The sequence below is a fragment of the Phlebotomus papatasi genome, chromosome 3, assembly GCF_024763615.1.
Source record: "Phlebotomus papatasi isolate M1 chromosome 3, Ppap_2.1, whole genome shotgun sequence".
Classification (NCBI taxonomy): domain Eukaryota; kingdom Metazoa; phylum Arthropoda; class Insecta; order Diptera; family Psychodidae; genus Phlebotomus; species Phlebotomus papatasi.
Genome location: NC_077224.1, coordinates 11,944,596 through 11,965,859, shown reverse-complemented (window position 1 = coordinate 11,965,859; position 21,264 = coordinate 11,944,596). Strand labels below are relative to the sequence as shown.

Genomic DNA, 21,264 nt, shown 5'->3' with positions numbered 1-21,264 from the left:
GAAACAAGGCTTAAAGAAGACTTTTTAACCATACTGACCAAACTCTTCCTCCATCACCCCTTCTGGTAGCCCCCATACAAAATAAGACTATTTTACCTTATAACTCCTTTCTAAGAGGAGGCAGAAATCTGTAATTCGACTAGATGTCTATAAATGCATATAAAATCTAGAAAATTATTGTTAACGTTATTAGTTATTCATTTTTTTTCATTCTTTTACAAACCAACTACTTCTTCTCAGAAAGGAGGTCAAAATGCTCTCATTTTGTATAGGATTACTAGAAGGGGTGGTGGAGGAGGGGGTTAAGATGCATGGTTGAAAAGTCTTCCATAAGTTTTGTTCCCATGTTGAATTTCAGCTTTCTACCTCCTCTCAGAAAGGAGTTATAAGGTAAAATGCCCCCATTATGTATGGCGGCTATTAGAATGGAGGGTGGAGGGAGGGGGTGGTATGCATAAATAAAAAGTTTAAAACATACACTGACCCTATACCGAATTTCATCAAGATCACTTTAGCAGTTCTTGTATAATTCGTAGTCAAAACAACGATTTTTTGGAAGGATAAAGGCCTTTTTTACAAGGACTCCCAGCGTTTATCGTCCTGGGTTCCGGCATTTTTCTCAACCTTATATCAATATTTTCAAAATGCGTCTACTCTAATGCGTGTATGAAGATGAACCAGCGCCCATATACTTTTGATCATTCTTCATCATTGTAAAAAATAGTTTTTATGCTCTAGAACTGTTCCTCCATGGTTTAGAACATTGATCCCAGAACAAAAGTTGTTACCTATACTAATGTCTATCCAATGACATAGGTCCCGTTCGTGGCGATTCCGGGACCGGATTTGACCATTCTCCTTTTCTCTGAGTGTTTTATATAGCAAGAGTTTTAATGGCCTACGCACAATTGCATCCCAGGCGATAATCTCTTTATTTGTTTCTAATTATCCGTGTTAATGGCTTTTGTCGTGAAACGAAAATAGAATATTTTTATGCTTTCATTTCCATTTAGCATAAAAATTTAAAAAATTATGGAAAGCCTTCATAAAAATACCATTAAATAAAAAACATCACGAAATTTACAGGAATACAAATTTGATTCAAATTCAAATAAACAACATATTTTGATGTCATAATTTTCGGTTGGCATATTTATTTATTAGGACAACATGTCTTAAACAATTTATTGAAAAATAGCTTTGAAAAGAAGAAAGGAGAGTTAGAGAGGAAGGGGGTTGATTCAAAATTGAAACTGTTGGAAAAACGTCTCTTTTTCCCCGTTTTACCGGAAGACTAATGTGGCAGTCAGGTTGGGAAGAGAGGGAAGCAGGATTTAGTGGAGGGATTGCGTGAAAGTTGAAGCGACACAATCAACTTCTGTGTGACTTTTCTTCGGGGGAGGAGGAGCAGGTTTAGCTGCCAAAAAGATAACAATCGAATTTGTGTGTCATTTCCCAAAAAGCGATTGCTGCAACCCCTTCGATTTTCCTGCGGAAGTCTTTCTTCCCGCGCGGGCTTTTTTATCTTTTCAGCCTTTTCCGGGAGGCGCGCTTTTTTTTTAGGAAAAAGTGAGAGAGAGAGAGAGGAATTGGTGGAGTGTGGGATGGGGATTGAAGTTGCCTGGTGATGCGTTGAATTTTGTTTATTCGATACCCCCGCGCGAGAAAATTCCCCCTGGAAAATCCATCGTGTTGCACGTATAAGAAGTTGTGGCCAGGAGCGCGAGTGAAATAGTTTTACACGGGAATTGCTGCGATCTGGACGTTCCTTCTGCCCAAGGAGGATTCGCGAGTGTATTTTCTGATTGTTCTGGAGTGATGGAGGAGCTTCGTGATGCAAGTATCCATCACACAGCCCTCAAACTCTCCAGTGACATCAAAACGATGAAGATCTACGACAATGTCTACAAGATGGTACAGAAACTCGCGTGTTCGCCGGATGTTGATAAGAATGAGATGAAGAATACTCTGGAAAGTGCCATTAAGAACACAGGACTAGACACAGAGATTCGCAATCTCATTTACCACTTGATTAGGAATTCAATTCGCGCGGATGTGAGATCCACAGCCACTTCCTCCCATGATCCCCTGAATTACTTGCGTCGTGCGGGGATTCAGTGGGAAAGGAGGGTCAAAAGGAGTCTCACAGCGATGTGTGCTGAGCTCAAAGTTCCGCTCCAGGGACAAACCCGAATCCTGTCGGACAGGGAGGAGCTGGCGTCCAAATGGGAGGAACTCAGCAATTACCAGGTGAGTGACAATTCTGTGTCAGAGTTTATTGCCCTCTTGTTGACTTTTGTGGGGGAGTGTTATCAGAAAATTATAGGAAATTATAGGATTTTTTCATACCCAAATAGCAAATTTTAGTCAAAAGAAAATAAAGCAAAATAAAAAAGTATAACGCTGATAACGCTATTAAAAGACAAAAAGGTAATAATTGCAATAAAATTTACCTTATGGTACCAAAGTAGCATTTAATAGGAAAATTACCGTCGGATGACCGTAATATGGAAAAAAGTCCTTTAATTGTTTTCAGAGCGTACGTTGTGTTACGTAGAATGTGAAATAATATATAGGTTATTATATTGAAGTTATCTTACGTCAGAATGACTCTGAAATTACCCGACGACGACTCAAAAATTACTCGTCCAATTTACATTTTCAGTGTCTTTCAATGTAACTAAATCTTGTGAAAATTACAAAAAGAAGACTCCTCCAAAGAGAAGTATAATGTGGTTCAAAAAAAGAAAACGTTTTGATTTAGAAGCTCACTGAAGTCTTTACAGTGGCAATAGTCTTAGTAAATTTGATTGTTGAATTTAGGACAAATTTATGGAATATTATTCAGAAAAAAGAATATACAGTGGTAGAATAATAAAACTTTGTGAAGTGATACTGAATTCTGCATTGAAAGTTACGTGAACGTGATACTCTTTATATGTCAGAAATACATCATTAAGTTTAGTTCTTTTTAGTGGGGATAAATAGGACTGGAGATATAAATTTTTGAATTTTAGAAAACAGCAAAAAACTAAAAATGCATATTAAAAAAAATCTAGACATGACCCAGACAAACGGACTTCAGATTTGAGATCCCTAAATGACCCTCTAAAAAGTGTTTGCACTCTCGTCAGAAACACCCACAAAAACCTAAATTTTGTCGCACAGTGCTATTTGGCAACATTTTAGTGAGAAGTGTCCACTATTATTATTATTTATTTTATGAAGTTTTTTATGAAAGTACTTTTGTGAAATGTTAGCAAATGAAAAAACATTGAAACTTCGAAAAAATAGACAAGAGAAATTCCAGAAAGCGCTTTAAAGCCAAAAACTTGTATCCCAATCGCATCAGAAGTAAAATGTTTCATTGAGGCATCGTTTTAGAGCTCTTTTGCAGACAAAAAGTGAGGTTAAATGATTCTGTAAAGCTGCAAAAGAAGCAAGAAGTGTACTTTTTGGGTATTTTGAGATGTTTTGTGACAAACTGGAGACTGATAACCTTCCTGAACCCTCGGAGACTGACATTGAGGTAACTGATATCAATAACCAGTTCCCTGGGCAAAAAATTCCTGTGACTGAAAATTTACTTGTTTCTGGAGTACAAGAAATAGTCAAAAAATGACTCCTAATTGAAATCTAAAAAATTAGTCGTGTTCGCGTCAAATTTTAGTCAAAGGATTACTCAAAATTGAATTAGTAATTATATTAGTTATTTTACGATTTAAAATTTACCCTACCATAGAGTAACAAAAAATGACTCCTCCAGATGACTGTCGATGTCCGTACGAAAAATGACGCGCCAAAAACAGATGCATGTGCTGTTCTTCTCTATCTCCTGTGTACGAAATCGACAAAAATTGTTTTTCAATGCTTATTCACATTTTTCAAAAATTTTTATCATGGAACATTCCTGAGACAGGAGCAAATATTTGAACAACAAAATTTCATTTACTCAAAAAATTATCCGTGTATTTATCATATAAAACACTGCCTAATTTTTACTGAAATACTGGTTTTCACACTTTTATTTTTCCCAGTTTGTCTTTGGAATCTTTGTCTATGATAATTTTTGTTTTTTTGGAAACTTTGTCTTTGGAAATCTTGTCTTTCATATATTTTACACAAGTATATTTTATTAAATAAAATAATGAAATTAAAACAGTGTTTTTTTTGGGGCAAAGGGAAATTTTCTGTATTTTGGGAAGTTTTTAGTTTTGTCATTTGGGGCAAAGAGACATTTTCTGTGATTTGGGAAGTTATCTGTATCTCCTGTCGGGGCAAAGGGATTTTTTGTGTTTTGGGACGAAATTTATCAGTATCGCCCGTTGAAACAAAAGGAAATTTTTGGGAAGTTATAAAATATACTTGTGCAAAATGTATGAGAGATAAATTTTTCCGATACTTGTATAAAATGTAAGGAAGACAAGATTTCCAAAGATAAAGTTTCCAAAAAAAAAACAAAAATTACCGAAGACAAAGATTCCAAACACAAACTGGGCAAAAACGAAATGGGAAAAACAAAGATTCTCGATCTCGTTTCTTTTCGAATTCTCTACCGAAGCGGCTTTTTATCCCAATTTCCACTAACTAGGGGAAGTGTAACAAATTTCGGCATAGTTGCATGCAAGCGTCAAAGTCTCAAGTTTGAAATGTAATATTTTAAATTCAAATTGATTTTTTTATTCTTTCTTCTGAAAGAGTGTTGCTTGGAACCTTGTAAAGAGTTTACCGTCTTTATTTACTCTAAAATCATTCATAGTACATTTTAAAATGAATAAAAATGTAAACATAGCTTTGGTGCCCTATTTCGGCCACCTTCATTCTCATAGTTCCTTGCCCTTCGGGAATTCTTACAATATCTTTTTCACGTCATCTCGTTTGTCGAAGCAACATTTTTTGTTATTCTTTTGCATTGTATAATCTCTAGAGTATGTAAAATCTAAAAGTTCATGGAAATTCGAGGAACAAAAAAGGTGGCCGAAATTGCAAGCTGGCCGGAATTTGGCACACATACCATACATTATTGAGAAAACACGCAAAAATAACACTTTGTGAATTCACAGCACAGCACTGAATCATTCTCTTTACCATTTTGACATTTTCCCTCAGACATATCCACTGTGGGGAAGATTTTTTACAGGGGCACTGGAAGTCACTGAAAAGCGATTGATTTTCTAGTCGCGTGAGAGTAATTTCCGAGTTTATTCTGACGCCAAATAACTTTCATATTTATCGTAATATTATTCCCCACTTTCCGTAATTTGACATTCTGGGGACTATCACAGGACTCATTTTTGGAATCCAGAATACATTTATCCAATGCTAATCTTCCTCTAAAATGCCATTTGGGTTATCGGATCATGCCATTCTATTCCCTCTTCCACGTTCAATTTGCTACTTCCATATTGTAAAATTCCCAATGTTTCAATTTATACCAACTCGTTCAAAAAAGTATTGTTCTTCAGGTAAAAAAAAGCCCAATATTGTGACCTGAAAGAGGTTCTAAACTTCAGTCAGTTTAGTCATTTAAATGACCTGCGTTTTACGTTTTTTTAAAGTATTTTTGTCATAGCCAAAATTTGCTATTTGGGTAAAATTCCCTCAGAATTATCTTTTGTTGACCTAAATCTTTTGCACTGACGTTAAATTTTGTTACTTGGATTTAGTGATTTGAGAATTACGTTTTCTAGTTAGATTCTGCTACTTGGGTTGATTTACGTGAGAATTACGTTTTCTTTACCTTTCTTTGTCAAATTTTGCTACCGGGGTATTGTAAATGGCAGAAAACTAAGAAAAATGTTTGAATCGCAGGTAGATCTCTCAAACTACCGCCCAGTTTACGCTCCAAAGGACCTCCTGGAGGTGCTACTGTCCCTGAAGGGTCCCACGAAGCACGAGGAAGATGAATTCCTGCCTCGCTGGGAGTTTTCTCACATTGCCCTGCCCGTGAAGAATCTCTTTGAGCTTCGTGTCCACTTTGGTGATCTCCTGCGTCATGACGTCGGAGTGGCTGAGTGGACAGCTCAGTGTCACAAAGTCCTGGCCCTCCGTCATGCCCCAGTTTGTCAGCAAGTCCTGAGGAAGGGCTGCACTCCGGCTCCGGTTCGGGGGCAGCTTTGGGCTTTTGTCCTGGGCAGTCACATCGATACTCATCAGACTGAGCACTGGGATTCCCTCAAGAGCACAGTCATGATGACGGATCTGATTGTGGACAAACTGGTCTTCAAGGATGTCCAGCTCACGGCCACAAATGACGATCAGTATTTTGTCTTTGAGGATGTCCTCTACCAGGTCATGCTGTGCTTCTCGAGGGACGCAGAGATCGGGCAGTTGCTTAGTGCGGACTCAAATTCACAGAATCCTCCAAAAAGTGGGAAGCAATTCGAGGGACCACCGTGCGGAATTGTTCCACATCATGGGATTTGCATGTTTGCTGCTCCTTTTTGCTACCTCTACGACACTCCCGTAAAGCTCTACTTCACCTTCCGGGCTTTCTATATTCGCTACTGCCATCGACTGACCACTATCAACACGCATCCGCAGGGCATTGTCAGTCTCTGTCTGCTCTACGAGAAACTCCTGCAGACGCACGAACCTCAACTCTGGTCGCACTTCCGGGAGCTTCAAATTCAACCGTAAGTATTTTTTTGGAAATTTTAAATACAGAGAAATGATTGGTGTCTCGGCTAACCCGGAAAATATTTGGTGTCTTGGCTAATTGTCAATATAATTCTATTAAATCATTCTATACAAAATTACTGACATTATTTTATATTAAAATCCTAATTTACTTCTCAACTTTCTTTCAATTAAAATGCCTCTGCGTTTAAATTTATAAAAAATGTCACAGTGACCGAAAAAAGGTTGGTGTCTTGGATGTTACCACCCGAAAAAATTTATCTCTATTGAAACACATTAAAGAAATAAATTAAAAAAATAAATAAATAAAAAGAACTAGAAACTATAAAATCTTTTTACTAAGTCAGCGATTTATCGTTGATTTTAATAAAAATTTAAGAAAAAAAATTAACAGTTTAGTCTAGTCTAAAAAATTTCTTTTACAAAAATATTTATTCTATTTTAATTTTTAATTTGGAATTTTATGAGCAATTAATTGGTTACTGAGATTACTAGATAATGGTTGAAAGATTATTGAATATTTATAGACTCAATGGAGAATTCTATGGCAGTGGTAGAAGAAAAACTTAGCAAATACATGAATCCCAATAAGTTATTCGCATTATTCATGAATCCCAAGGCAGTATTTGCGAAATCTGGGAATACCAAAAAAGTATTCCCAACATTCGTGAATCCCAACACAATATTCACAATATCTGTGAATCCCAAGGGAGTTTTTAAGAATTATAAGAAGAAATTCTCAAATCCCATGAATCCCAAGACATTTTTCACAAAATATGAAAATGCCAAGGAAGCTATAAGCAATAAACGTGAATCCCAATAAGTTATTCGCATTACCCGTGAATGCCCAGGCGCAAAATTTGAGAATCTCATGAAAGTAGTCTCATTATTCGTGAATCCCAATAGAGTAAATGCAATAATTGTGAATTGTGAAATTGTGAAGCTCAAGACAGTTTTCTCGATACCTGAGAATTCTTTGAAAGTTTTCTCAATAACCGTGAATCCCAAGAAGATAAACGAAAACCCAAGAGTACCAAGAAATAATTTGCGAAATCTGGGAATCCCAAGAATGCATTCGTGAAAACCAAGAATACCAAGAAAATCTTCTCAATATTGGTGAATCCCATAAAAGAATTTTACAACTCTCGTGAATCCGACTAAGGTAATTGAAATAATTGTGGCCTCCTCCACAAGAAAGACCTCCACAATTGTGAATCCCAAGAATTTATTCGCAAATCCAATGATAGTGATCACCTGAGATTTTTAAGACAGTTTTCACGAAACCTAAGAATACCAATAAAATATTTTAAGAACCCCAAGAAAATCTTCTCAATATCTTTGAATCCCAAGATGGAATTCGCAACTCTCGTGAATCCCAAGAAAGTATTCGCGAAGTCCAAGAATACAAAGAAAGTATTCCCAATATCCGTGAATCCCAATAAAGTAATCGCAATACTTGTGAATCCCAGAAAAGCATTCTAAAAACCGGAAAATCCCAAGAAGATCTTCGTAATATTCGTGTATCCCAAGAAGTATCTCGTAACACTAGTGAATCCCAAAAAGATTTTCAAAAAATCCAAGAATACCAAGACAATGAATCCCAATGTATCTGAATCTCAAGACAGTTTTCATGAAATCTGTGAATCCCAATAAAGTAATCGAAATATCCGTTAATCCCAGAAACGCATTCTAGAAACCAGAGAATCCGAAGAAAGTATTTAAGAACCCTAAGAAGATCTTTTTTATATGCGTGAATCCCAAGAAGGTATCTCGCAACACCAGTGAATCCCAAGGTTTTCAAAAAATCCTAGAGTACCAAAACATGAATCCCAATGTATCTGAATCCCAAGTCAGTTTTCATGAAATCAGTGAATCCCAATAAAGTAATCGAAATACCCGTGAATCCCAGGAAAGCATTCTAGAAACCAGAGAATCTTAAAAAAAGTATTTTAGAACCTCAAGAAGATCTTCTTAATATTCGGGAATCCCAAGAAAGTATCTTGTAACACCAGTGAATCCCAAGGAATTATTCGCGAGTCCTAGAATACTTAAATGCATTTCCGAACTTTCTTTTTAGCAAAATGTATAAAGCAAAATATGTCTTTTTAGGTCTAGATGATATAAAAGAACTTATACTAAATTTTGTAAAATCAACCTGCAGGAGAATTCTATAACAATATGACAATGTCATATGACAAATTTTTGTGGTTAAATTCGGAAGCAGGACGACATTTATATAGACCGATGAGTATCGAATGGCCATTGCAAGCTCTATGAACTTCTCAATGATTGATATGAGTTACATTTTCGAATAGTTTTGGGCGATTTTACCACAAACAATTCTAAATATGTCATATAACATTGTCATACTGTTACAGAATTCCCTTACTGTACTGGTACCACTAGTACTAACAAGTCATTTAATATAACTGCTCGAACTCCGCGGAGAGAGCAGTATATATAATCCCTTGATTTTTTCACCCCCCGGAGACCACTTTCTCAACAAATTTTCACGTTTCGGACGATTTCTGAGAAATGTCGTCACGCTGTTTGTCCGTCTGTCCGTCTGGCTGTCATCAGCTCTAGAGACCAAACGGTAAGAGATAGCGATTTGGAATCTTCGGGGGACCCCCCCATAAGTCGGTCCAAGGATCATTAACATGCCCCTCATTTTCCCCCCACCCCTCCCCTACCCCTCCAAAACCATGTTTTTGGTATTGCTCGAAAACGCGTCGTGCGATTTTTTTTTCATTTTTGCATGTGTTTTAGAGATGACCCAGGCGGACATTTCGTTCTTAGACGAAAATACCGTTAAATCATTCCTAATAACTAATAACGGTTTTTCAAGGTCAAAAGTCAAAAAGAGACTAGGGAGCAGATTTATCAAGCGAATGGGGTCATGTTTGGGGTCGTTGGAAAGGTCTTGGAATTTCCTATAAAACTGAACCGGTTCCAATCGGTTTTGAGTCGGTAATGAACCGGTTCATAATCGATAACTAATTTTTATATGAAATTCAATATGGTACAATTTTGCCTTCAAATGTGAAGGTACATGCCTCTGAATCTAGAACAGTTTCTGAAAATATTGCTGTCGAAACATCAAAGAGGTATTATTTATAAGCCTGAGGCCTAATACACTCATTGGAACCATCATTGTAGTAAAACAACCTATGGAAAAAAAATTGTTGGAAAAACCATTTTATCGATATGGAAACTATAAAATGCGACGTAAAAAGAAAAAAATTGGTGCTCCACTACCATATGTTATTGGATTGGCCAGTAACGCTGTGATTTTTTTTTTCTGTGTAGTCTATGGTTTTTCAAAAACCTTAATAAAATTGAAAATTCACTAATATAAGTGTACAATTTTGAATGCAATCTTTAAACATATTAGCTGCAGAATAAGATTAAATTTTAAAATTTAACACTGGAAAATCGATTTAAGGAAATTATTGAGTTTAATGGCATATCTGGACGATATTTCATCCTTGGCAATTTTAATATCATTCCCAATGTGGTCATATTAGTAAAAAGGTGTTTTTTTAATCAAAATTTATCATATTATACTTATTTTAAGTTCATTAGCCGAGGAACAATAAATATATTTTCATATGAAGAAAATTAAATAATCTTTGCAAAATTATTCAATTCTTATTTTGTTATTACAAATGTTTGACAAATCTGAGTTGTCAACACTGTACCAGTCGGGCGGTAAAAGTATCTACGTCACTGGCAGTTCGATTTGGCCCACCTTATGACCAGCGCACAATAACTTTTGTTTGTAAACGTGTTTTTAAAATTTCCTGTGTGAGAGAGCGAGATGACTAGATCTCTGTTTCTTTCATTCTCATTGAAATGTCAAAAACATGTTTACAAAACAAAGATTATTGTGCGTTGAGCATGCTTAACACACAATAACTTTTGTTTAGTAAACATGTTTTTGACATTTCAATGAGAGTGAGTGAAGTCTAGATCTAGTCATCTCGCTCGCTCTCATAGGCAATTTTGAAAACATGTTTACAAACAAAAGTTATTGTGCGTTGGGCATTATACTTGAAACATCTTGCTAATTTATTTATTTCTTTTATTTATTTTTTATTTCATATTATTCGAAGGCATGAACATTCGAAGGGATAGTACTTTCCTCTGCCCCTCTCGAAGCGGTAACACGTGATAACAACCCAGCAACGAAAATTCCCTGTTTGAACATCGTTCAGCAAACGCGTTCGGAACAGGGTTCGGTCCAATGTAAATCCTTACGGGCTGGGAAAAAGCAAACGCGGTTGAAGCAATAGTTCTCTTTGATGGCCACAACTTTCTGAACATTTGGGAGGCCGCCACCGTCGCGACAGGTCGAATAGGCGAACTCTTTCGTTGCTGGGAATTGCAAGATGTTACAAAATTCCCCAACTTTCTAATTCATGCCAAGTTTGGTAGACTAACACCAGAGGCGTTTCAATCGCAAACGTTTTTATTATTTGAATTTGAATCGAATTAATCCAGTAAAGATTCTTTTCTTTTTTGGGATTAATTTCAGGATCCGCGTGGTGTTCAAATGGCTGATGCGTGCCTTCAGTGGTCATCTGCCTCCTCAGCAATTGCTGATCCTCTGGGACTTGGTGCTTGGCTTCGACAGCCTCGAGATCCTCTCGCTCCTGGCGGTGATCATCCTCAGTTTCCGCAAGGAATCCCTCATGCAGGTGTCCTACATTGAGAACATCGAGGCAGTCCTTGCTGATCTTTCGTCCATCAAGGTCCTGCCCCTGATCCAATTGGCCCTGAGCCGGGATTAGTGGGAATTATCTCAAGAAAGAAAAACTCTTTGTGATTCTGTTGTTGATTTTTTTTATTTATAAAGCAAATAAAACAGTCTAAATTCCCTGGTAACCATTTCAAGTTTCCCGCTTCTTCCCGAAGGGATTGACTCGTGTGAGCCAGGAAGTGCTCTCCAGGAGTTTGCTGGATTCTTCGGTCTTCTCGGCTATTTTTTGCTCTGCTGCCTTGAGTTGCTCGATGAGTTTTGCACGGAAGAGGACTTTGTGGGGCACGATGGGATTGGCATCATCGATGGATTTTTGGAGTTTCTCGATGGCCTGGGTGAACGTCAGGCCGTACCATTCGATCTCTTCGGGAGTGTACTGGGCTAGGTATTGTGAATATTCATCTAGGATTTCTTTCTGTCGGCTGGGATTGTCGGTGAGACTGGGACAGCCGGCTTGGAGTTCATGGAGGAGCTTCCTCTTGATGGCCAGGGCGAGATTTGATCCCAGGTCGCAGGCTGGAGTCTTCAGGAGATAGTGATCGAATCCATGACTCGAATGGATGAGATCAAGCGTTCGATTGGTCACCACGACGGACATGTACATGTCCAGAACTTCACTCCTAACCACTGCCCTCTTCAGCCTGGGCATCCAGAAATGCGGAACCCTCTGCTTCGTTGGGTTCCTCTTCTGAAAGCCCTGCACCACCATTTCCCCTCCCCAGATGCCCTCGTCGAATTCCTTGGGGTAGCGAAAGGGCAGAGGGACATTCTGCACTGGCCGGACAACTCCAGTTGCCTCATCTCTCTCAAAAGTTCCCTCCTTCCGGACATAATGCACTGCAGTTGGTTCTGTCTCTCTCCACTCCCTCCAGAATTTCTTATACGCTTCCGGCAGTCGCTTTCCCAGTCCCACGTCGAATTTACCAAACTTCTTTATGCCCTGGAGAGCCCCTGAGCCCTGGAAGAAAAAATTTTCTTCAAAATTCTATTTCCTAAACAAATTTGAGGTTAGATTTCCAAAACCCCTTTTAAAATCGAAGTTCCAGGAAAACAAATATTACCTGCTTTAAAAACTGAGCCATCTAAGAATTTAGAAGCTCCTCAGAGGAAAATATACAAGAAAATATCCAATTTTCCAGAGAAAACCGGAAAATTAATAAAATCACAGCGCAGCACCGTGGTGAGAAATAGAAATTCACCACCTTGTCAAAAGAGTGTTTTCACCATTCACATTCGCGGACGTTTTTGTGCAGTTCCCCGGAGAAATTTAGTCTTTTGAGCCCCAAAGTGGCTCTGTTTGTGCCGTTTTTGTTAGTGTCTAGTGCCCAGAGATGGCTGAGAAGCTGCTCAATTGGATGATGAGGCAGAAATCCCCGCCAGATGATTTTCCCGACTGGTTTTCGTCAACAATTGAGGTTAGTGGGATTTTACTTCATTATTTGCTAAATGCACAGTTCGGAAGCGAATTAATCGGTGGAAAAAGGTCTCTTTGATTGTTTAAAGTGGATTAAAAGTGATTTCCCGGGAAAAAATCCCGGAAGAATAGTGTTTTTCGCGGTTTTTTGAAGTTGTAGAAAGAGAGAGAAAACATTGGAGGGCAAATTGCAAGGGGGAGATATTATCGAAAAATCGTGTACATCACTTTTTAGCAATGGAAAATGTCAAAGACTTCCACACTTCCGGAAGTGCAATAGGTGATTTCCAGCACTTCTGCACTTCTAAGCGCTTCCAGGCCAGAGGAACCACTACTAAAGGAAAAAGTAGTTTTTTCATTCGAATCTGGCACCACTAAAAAAAAGTGGCTGATGTTGCATTTAATTTTTAATGTTTTTAGGAATTTGTTTTATTCTTGTGGAAATCTTCTTGCCTAATTTTGTTGCAAGAGGTCTCATGAATATAAAAAATACTCCCTCCGTCCCAAAAAAATTCGTACGTTTGGGGAAAAATTAGGGATTAAGGAATTGTTTTACGGAATGTTTTTGTTAATAGTAAATATCTTACGTATGAACTATTCTCCATCTTCAGTAGTAATATTGAGGTCCACCTACCACGGTAAGATAAGGAACTGGTGTCTTGAAGATTTATTTTTTTTACTTTTTTTCGAAGAGCTCCGGTCGATATGTAACTTTTGAAAATTCTACTGCAATTAACATTTTTAACTAGAATTTCATTTAAAAATTTAGTGTACCAAAGAAGGGATTTATAGTTCTTTTCGTTATGCCATAACAATGGGTCTAAATTTACAAAAAGGGCAATAAAACCAATCTTGCTCTTTTTTTCTACGTTCTGTGATATGGGTGCTGAATGGTTGGAGATAAAGATTTGATGTCTTTGGACGACCCCCAGCCCCCGTAGGTCAACTTTTGGATTTTCAATATGTTCCCATTTTCCCCTCGCCCCTCCTCTTCCTCAGAAAAAAATCTCACTATGTGTCTTGGAGCAATCCCAAAAAATAATATGGTTTTTGGAGGGGGGGGGGTAAATGAGGGATAGGGTAATGATCATAAGGTCGACTTACGGGGGCGCCGCCAAAGATGCCAAGCTTCTATCTCCAACCTTTTAGTACTTAAATCTTACTAAAAATATTCAAAAGAAAGATGTTTTTAGGACATTGTTTTCTTATCTTACAATCGTAGGTGGACCTCCATATTACCCATTGAAGATGGAGGATAGTATGTACATAAGATATTTCCAATACACAGTATTTATAATTTACGCCGTCTCTTCCTAGCGATTTTCTTCCAAACGTACGACTTTTTTTGGGACAAGAATTTTTCTCAAACGTACGACTTTTTTTTGGGACGGAGGGAGTACTAAATTACGTAAATTAATTTACGGAGTTAACCCTTTAACGACGAGACACTTTTTACGGACCGAAAATCAACAATAAAAATTAAACCGATAAACAAAATTTGTGAAATGTTCTACATCTAACTTTGCAAAGTTCAACAGAGTCTGATTCGGTGAATTTTTTACCTCTACGTGCGATAGGGACAAAAATAGCCCGAAAATTTAAGTAATTTTTCTAACAATAACAATGAATAATAATTTTCAGTCTAATGAAAAATATTACGTATGAGTAATGTAGTTTTTATTCCCAAAAGGGTTTTGCTTAAAATAAATTGGAAGTATAAAAAATAATTAAAATCATTTTTCAATATGAGAATTTAAAAATTCGCCATTTTTAAACTTAAATATTTAGTATATAGCAAGTAGCTGGAGATTGGCAAAAAATATCTTAGATTCGTTCAAACTTCTACTTTGAAATTACGTACAAACATAAGGAAAAAATAACTTTAGGAAGTCAGGAAAAATTATTTTCTTTATGGGACACCGGTGTTCCAATCGTCCTTAACACTTTTGCGTCATTAGGGTCATATATGACCCGGGGAAAAACATTTTTTGATTATTTACATTAATTGAAATCTAACGGTTTGTGCACGACATCATAATAGAAGGATGTAAGATTATTGGCTAATTTTCTCAAGACTCCAGGTCCAGATGTTCAGGAAAAGAAAATATTTGAGATAAAAAATCACTAATTTTGAACTTTGTGAAATGACTTTTCTTTTTCAAAATTTTTTATATTAATTTATTTTTTTCAGCAAAAAGTTCTTTAGAAACACAAAATAGAATATCCAAAGATTGTATATTGCATATTTTGATATAATAAACTACTCTCAATTTTCCAGAAAAGCGTGCAGAATTTTCCGGGTCATATATGACCCTATTGTCCCCAAGGGTAACAGTGTTTTCGTCCCAAACCTATAGCTAAATGTAGTTGGGACATTGTTTTTCTTTGTGAAATGCAGGTGGAACATCTTGCTCCTGGACATTTTATCTTATATCTGATGAGTTATAACATATTTTGCAATATTTTAGAGTATTCTGCAAGCGTCTCATATTGTGCAATTGTATTGTGTGTGAATAAATATGTGGATAAGTTTATTTTTGCCAAATACCACTCAAAATATTGTGACAGTGACTGTTCAAGGGATTACCAGGAAGATTCCTTGAACACCAGGAGTACAGTGTTCATCAAGACAATCCAGTTTGCCATGGTTTTGGCCAAATTAGTAACTTCAAACAAAAAACTCTTAAAAAGCCCGTGATATAGATTTTGAAAATGGTATGTGCACTTCCCTTGAGGACAATAGGGTCATATAAATATGACCCGGGGTTTTTCCGAGTTTTCACGCAATGGAAAATTTTTTTCCTCTCTGAACTATTATATTTGATCATAAAGCATTAGGAAAAACTCAATTTTACATGAACTCATCTGCTGAATTAAAGTGTGATGCGAAAGAGTTAAAGGGCTAAACCATCTGAAAGAATCGACCATTACTACACTAGTCCTACTGAAAATGTAATTTGAAATTTAAATATTTGTAAAGCATTCAATTAAGTTTCATCCATTGGAACAGAAGGAGTTGTTGAACGATATATGAATTTTTTAACGATAATTTTGATGAGAAATTTAAGACAATTGCGATAAAAAAAACAACATTAATTTAACCCTCAGGACAATCTTTAATCGCGCTACATGCTCACAAACATTTTTTCTACTGTAATTAAATGAAAAGCGCAAAAATCATTTCATTTTTGAGACTTCCACTTCCGCAGTACTTCCACCTCAGTGTACACCATTTCCATGCTAATATCTCCCCCTTGGCAAATTGTCAAAATTGAGCGCAAATTTGAGCGATTTGATGTTGTCGTGCGCGCGGCCATGGCAGTTGGCTTCTCTCGGCGAGACAGCAAACACGTAAGAAAAAGAGAGCGGAGCTTGGAAGAACAAAGTGTTTGTGCAAAGATAACAAGAGAACCGCTTTGGAAGTGAAGAAAGATAGAGAAAAAAAATTGTTCTTATGCTTAAATACATCAATTTGAACATACCCGAGTGCTGTGCTATAAAGTAACATTTCAGTGGATAAAATTAAAGTGATAGAGGGTGGTTTTTGTTGTGCTCTCGGTGCCCCCAAGACCAGCCCAGTGAAAGTGAAAGTTTGTGGCGGCTGTTTTTCGCGTCTGTAAAATCTGTGAGTCTCAATTTTTCATCAATATTTCCCTCCGTATGAACTTCCCTACCGACCCAGCTAGCTCACAAAAATGCAACGGCTCAACTTTTGTCAGTTTGGGACGCCTCTCTTTGTTTCCCGACCAAAAAGCAATGTCGAAGGGGGGCCCCTTCGGGTGTGACTGTGTTAGTGCAACGCCTGCTCATTTTTTGTCTGTGGCGCTCTCTGGGGAGGTGTGAGACAAAGGTGGATGTTTGAAAGTACAATATCCCCCCGGAAAAACCACCCCAAATCCATCCAAAAATCCCCAAGAACCTCCTCCTGGTGCATTTTCCTCAATCCAAAACACAAAAATTTCTTTGGGGATAACCAGGGGCGGAAGAAAACCTCCCCGGATGTGTCAGGAAATGAGCACCATAGCTCCTGTTTTCCTCCTCTCTCTGCTCTCTCCATTGTTTGGGTAGCCCTTCAACCGGCTGGGACCTCAATCATCCCCCCAGCCGGTCGTGCGTGTCACGCAAAGTGCCCTGAATGTGTGTGAATGATCCCCAGGGGGATGTTCGTGGCAGGGAAGTAACCTTTCCGGTGACTTCCACCCCGAAAAAAAGGCATCGTTTGGTGCAAGAGTGAGAGAGGAGACAAGCTGAAAATTTCCTTTGTGTCAAAGGTGTTTGGATGTGTGAGAATGGCTAGAAGTCTGCCCCATAGTCTGGGACATTGGAGTGACAGAGACAGGGGGAATTTGTCAAAAAAAAAACCATCAAAGTGTTAGTGGAAAGACGGTATCGTTAAACCATGAAACAGCTTTGAATCCGAATTCCTAGCTCAAGTTCTATCATTTATTTTGATTACTTTGTGCATTGGAAACCCCTCTGATAAAATAAGGTTATACTAAAAAGTTTGGTTAGGTTTCTTCATAACCTCAAATTTACCTGATCATAGAATTAGGAGTGAAAGACTGTATCGACCATATCAATTAACCGTGAAAGACTTCTGAAATCTAGGTGATTTCTATTGGTTCTATTTTGTCTAATTTCAAGTATCAGAAACTAGGGTTATGTGACAAAGTTGGGTTAAATTTGAACATACACTTAAAGTTGATCTATTACTGACTAAAAATTAAGAGACTACCATAAAGTAGATTTGAAAGCGAGTACTATTAATCAAGTAGTTTTCCTCATTAAACCCAAAAATAAATCTTTAGACTAAATGAAAACAAGTTGAGTTAGGTTTCTAGGTAACCTAAAAAAAACTCTTGATCATAGAATTGAGATTGCAATACTGTATCGTTTAGCCTTGCGTTTAACCGTAAAATACCTTTGTAATCGAGGTGATAACTTCTTTTGGCTTTGTTTTTGACTCTCAGAAGTCTGAGAAACCCAGTTATCAAAATAAGGTTATGCTACAAAGTTAGGTTAAATTCAGAGATAAATTTGAAGTTGAATAATCATTCATTCATTTTCAACCGCTTATCCCTATTGGGGTCGCGGGCCCATGACATCCAAATTAGCAGCCCACGCTTGTCGATCCTCCGCCACTTCATGAAGATGTTCGGGTTCGATCCCAAGGCGTTCCAAGGCAAGATTCTGAATTTGATTCAGCCACGTTGTCCTAGGTCTGCCTCGAGGTCGACGCCTTCTCACAATGGCTTGCATAGATTTTCTGGGGAATCTATTGTTGATTAATCATTGACCGGAAATTGAATATCTATACTACTTGGACTATCTCGACCATTCCTTTAGTGGACAAGCATCCCTATAGTGCTTATATAAATTCCTATCGGTCTTATCCTCTGATATCCAATATTCGATTAAAAATCGCAGTGTTTGTTGGTTCCCCAGTTTCCCCTAATTGGAGAATTATGCTATTATACTTTATTTATTAAACAAGAACTTCACAAGATAATTGCTTTTCATTGGTGAACAGACATGCATACATAACCTTAAAATTATTTTATATGTAACCGTCGAGAACTCGTCCGGATTACGCCGATCCGGATTAGAGAGCGGGCACTATATTTAACTTTTTATCAGTCAAGATTTTTTGGAAAATTGAGAGTTCAGATTGGATTCTTAAGGACATAAAGATTAACTACATTCTGGAAAACCAATAAATTTAACTGCTATTTAGGATTTTATAACCTTCGGGAACTTGGCTAAAACTAGTCGCATTATTCAGAGCTAATGTCACCCCCCTGGCTAAACCTCTAGTCTGAAGACTGCTCTACTTTCATTTCTTCGCAAAATCTTGAAAATTCTTTACACAAAACAAAGTTATGCCTAAAAGTTGGGTTAGGTTTCTATATTTAACCTCAAAATTTAATGATCATTTAGGGTAAGATGGTGTAATTTGCAATCATGTCTTTTTTTTTCAATTTTAAGATTTTTTCACTGTTTCAGATGGTCCAAGAGAAAAAGTAAACCACAAAGAAGTACAAGGCTTTACATTCGAGAGTACTTCTTCGTTGTTTATTCATTTTCCCATCTGAAACTGTTAGAAAATCGGAAAGTGTCAAATTAGACATGATTCCAAAATACCCCATCTTACCGTAATGATCGTTTAGCCGGAAAAGACCTTCGTAATCGATGTGATAACTTTTTTTTGGCTATGTTTTTGATTATTTCAAGTCATAGAAACTTAGTAATTAACATAAAGTTATTTTGCAAAGTTGGGTTACTTTGCAAAACAACTTTGCAAGTTTGGGTTACAAACAAGCTTGAGAGCGAGTACTTACTTCTTCTCTTTTATTTCGTCGTCAAATTCCATAAATGCTTAAATCTAACAGGGTTTTCTTAAAAAAAAAAAATGGGTTACTGATGGTTAAAAAAAATGGTTAATGATAAAATGTGTTAAAAGTTAAATGGTTAAACTATTTCGTTTAAATAACTTTTATCGTGATTCTTTATAATTGAGCGCTTTTTGTAGTATTTGTAATGATTTTTACGCCCAAATCTCGATAAATCGGATGACATTTTTCCCCAAATACCCAATTGAGAGAAAGTCTATGGTACAAACATAGATTGAGCGATTTCGCAAATATCCTTCAACATTTGAGGTTAGGATATTAATATACTTAAGCATTCAGAGACATTAAATTCTTTGCAAATTGCAGTTTTGATACAGTATTTTTAAGAGATATTACACAGTATACCCTAAAAATTAATTGATTTTTTTTAGGTGTACGCAGAACTTTCTGCATAAGCAGTATACGGGCTTCAGATCTAAGGCTTATCTATATGGCTTAACTTCCCTTATATCTTATCAAGATTTTTTTTAGGAATATTTGAATTGAAATTAGGTATTAAGGATGAATGATCCATTTAAAACCTTTGGGAATTGGGCGAAACCCTTTCTCTGAAATCCGCAATGCAAAAATTCGTATAATTGTCCATTTCACCTTAATCTGAGACAGTTTTCATCTTCTATTCAAAGGAAGAAAACTCCCAGACTGATTACGTTCGTGATAGTAACCTCAATGAACAAAGCTTTCGTGATAATAAACAATAAACTAATTTTTAGGTTAGGTTGTCGATGTTTCAAGTAATTAAATGTATTTTTAAATCATCAGACTTTTGACAAAACAAGGACAGAATATTCTGGATTTTGCACTGTAGTTTTCATATAATTTTGGGTATCTTAATTTTAATTCTTTTATTAGTTGAGCTTCAATTTTTCTTTTAAGTTGACAAGCTTTACTTTACAAAACTTTTAACCTTATGACCACCGCACAATAATTTTTTGTTTGTAAGTGTGTTTTCAAGTTTTCCTATGACAGTGAGTGAGATGACTAGATCTAGATCTCACTCACTCTCACTGAAATGTCAAACACATGTTTACAAAAAAAAAGTTATTGTGCAAAGGATATTGCCCAACGCACAATAACTTTTGTTTAGTAAACATGTTTTTGACATTTCAATGAGAGTGAGTGAGATTTAGATCTAGTCATCTCGCTCATTCTCATGGGAAATTTTGAAAATATGTTTACAAACAAAAGTTATTGTGCGCTGGTCATATTAAAGTAAGACCCAGAGCACAATAATTTGTTTTTGTAAACATATTTTTGACATTTCAGTTAGAATGAATCAAAACTAAATCTAGTCATCTCGCTCATTCTCACAGAAATTTTTGAAAACATGCTTACAAACAAAAGTTATTGTGCGTTGGGCATAAATCTTTTTTCTTCTTGATAGGGTTACCTGACATTTGATAAAAATTACAATGTTATGGTGTTAGCACAATTAGTGTGGTTCTGTAAACATGTTTTTGAAACTGTGTATGAGAGTGAGCGAGATAACTAGATTTTGCTTTCGCTCAGTCTCGTTAAAGTGTCAAAAACATGTTTATAAAACAAAAGTAATATTGTGTGATGCTCATTAAAATCAGTAGGAAATGCCGAACATTATTTTGAATGATTTCTTAGAAGACGAAACATGGAAGAAGAGGTATTACATTATGTTGTCTGTTTCTCTGTGTGTTGATATACCCAACGATACAGTCTCTATGACACAAGACGCCGCCGCGCCGGAGAATGAGACAGAATGTTGTGTGAGAGAAGAATAGGCTGTGGGGGGTGCTTTTGGGTGTGTTAGTGCGAGGCCGATGGCTCTCTGAGGTCATGCTCCCATCTCACTCACTCTCTCCCTGTTCAATGCTTTGGGGTGCTATGAGTGAGTGAGAGACAATGAGGAGAGGCAAAAGAACTCTGCGATACACAAACACCAACAAAGAACCTCTGTGTGGGGGAATTGGAGGCAAAAATTTTTTGGTGTGTAGGAGAGAGAAAGAGAGGTGCGGTGCAAAAAAAGAAGAGACCAAGAACCCAGGGAGGAAAAGCAACAAACAAAT

At 36.9% G+C, this 21,264-nt stretch overlaps 3 protein-coding genes across 5 annotated transcripts in view; 2 read left to right on the top strand and 1 right to left on the bottom strand.

Moving 5' to 3' along the window:
• The first annotated feature begins 868 nt into the window (after positions 1-868).
• Positions 869-11,464, top strand: LOC129807758 (TBC1 domain family member 19). The gene is made up of 3 exons (XM_055857231.1): positions 869-2,250; positions 5,812-6,635; positions 11,177-11,464. Exons 1-3 carry the CDS (start codon positions 1,819-1,821, stop codon positions 11,430-11,432), a joined length of 1,512 nt encoding a protein of 503 aa, XP_055713206.1. The 5' UTR covers positions 869-1,818; the 3' UTR covers positions 11,433-11,464.
• A 3-nt stretch (positions 11,465-11,467) lies between these two features.
• Positions 11,468-12,526, bottom strand: LOC129807767 (39S ribosomal protein L28, mitochondrial). Its single transcript, XM_055857248.1, has 2 exons — positions 12,463-12,526; positions 11,468-12,359 (listed from the first exon to the last, which is right to left on the bottom strand). Exons 1-2 carry the CDS (start codon positions 12,481-12,483, stop codon positions 11,532-11,534), a joined length of 849 nt encoding a protein of 282 aa, XP_055713223.1. The 5' UTR covers positions 12,484-12,526; the 3' UTR covers positions 11,468-11,531.
• A 206-nt stretch (positions 12,527-12,732) lies between these two features.
• LOC129807749 (brain tumor protein) overlaps positions 12,733-21,264 on the top strand; it is a 132,075-nt gene continuing 123,543 nt past the window's right edge. The window contains exon 1 of one of the 3 annotated variants that reach the window (XM_055857209.1): positions 12,733-12,816. In XM_055857209.1, coding sequence (XP_055713184.1) covers positions 12,733-12,816 — 84 coding nt within the window. Of the gene's footprint in view, positions 12,817-16,126; positions 16,441-21,264 lie in introns of those variants that run through there. The other 2 variants (XM_055857211.1, XM_055857212.1) reach the window with 2 other exon arrangements.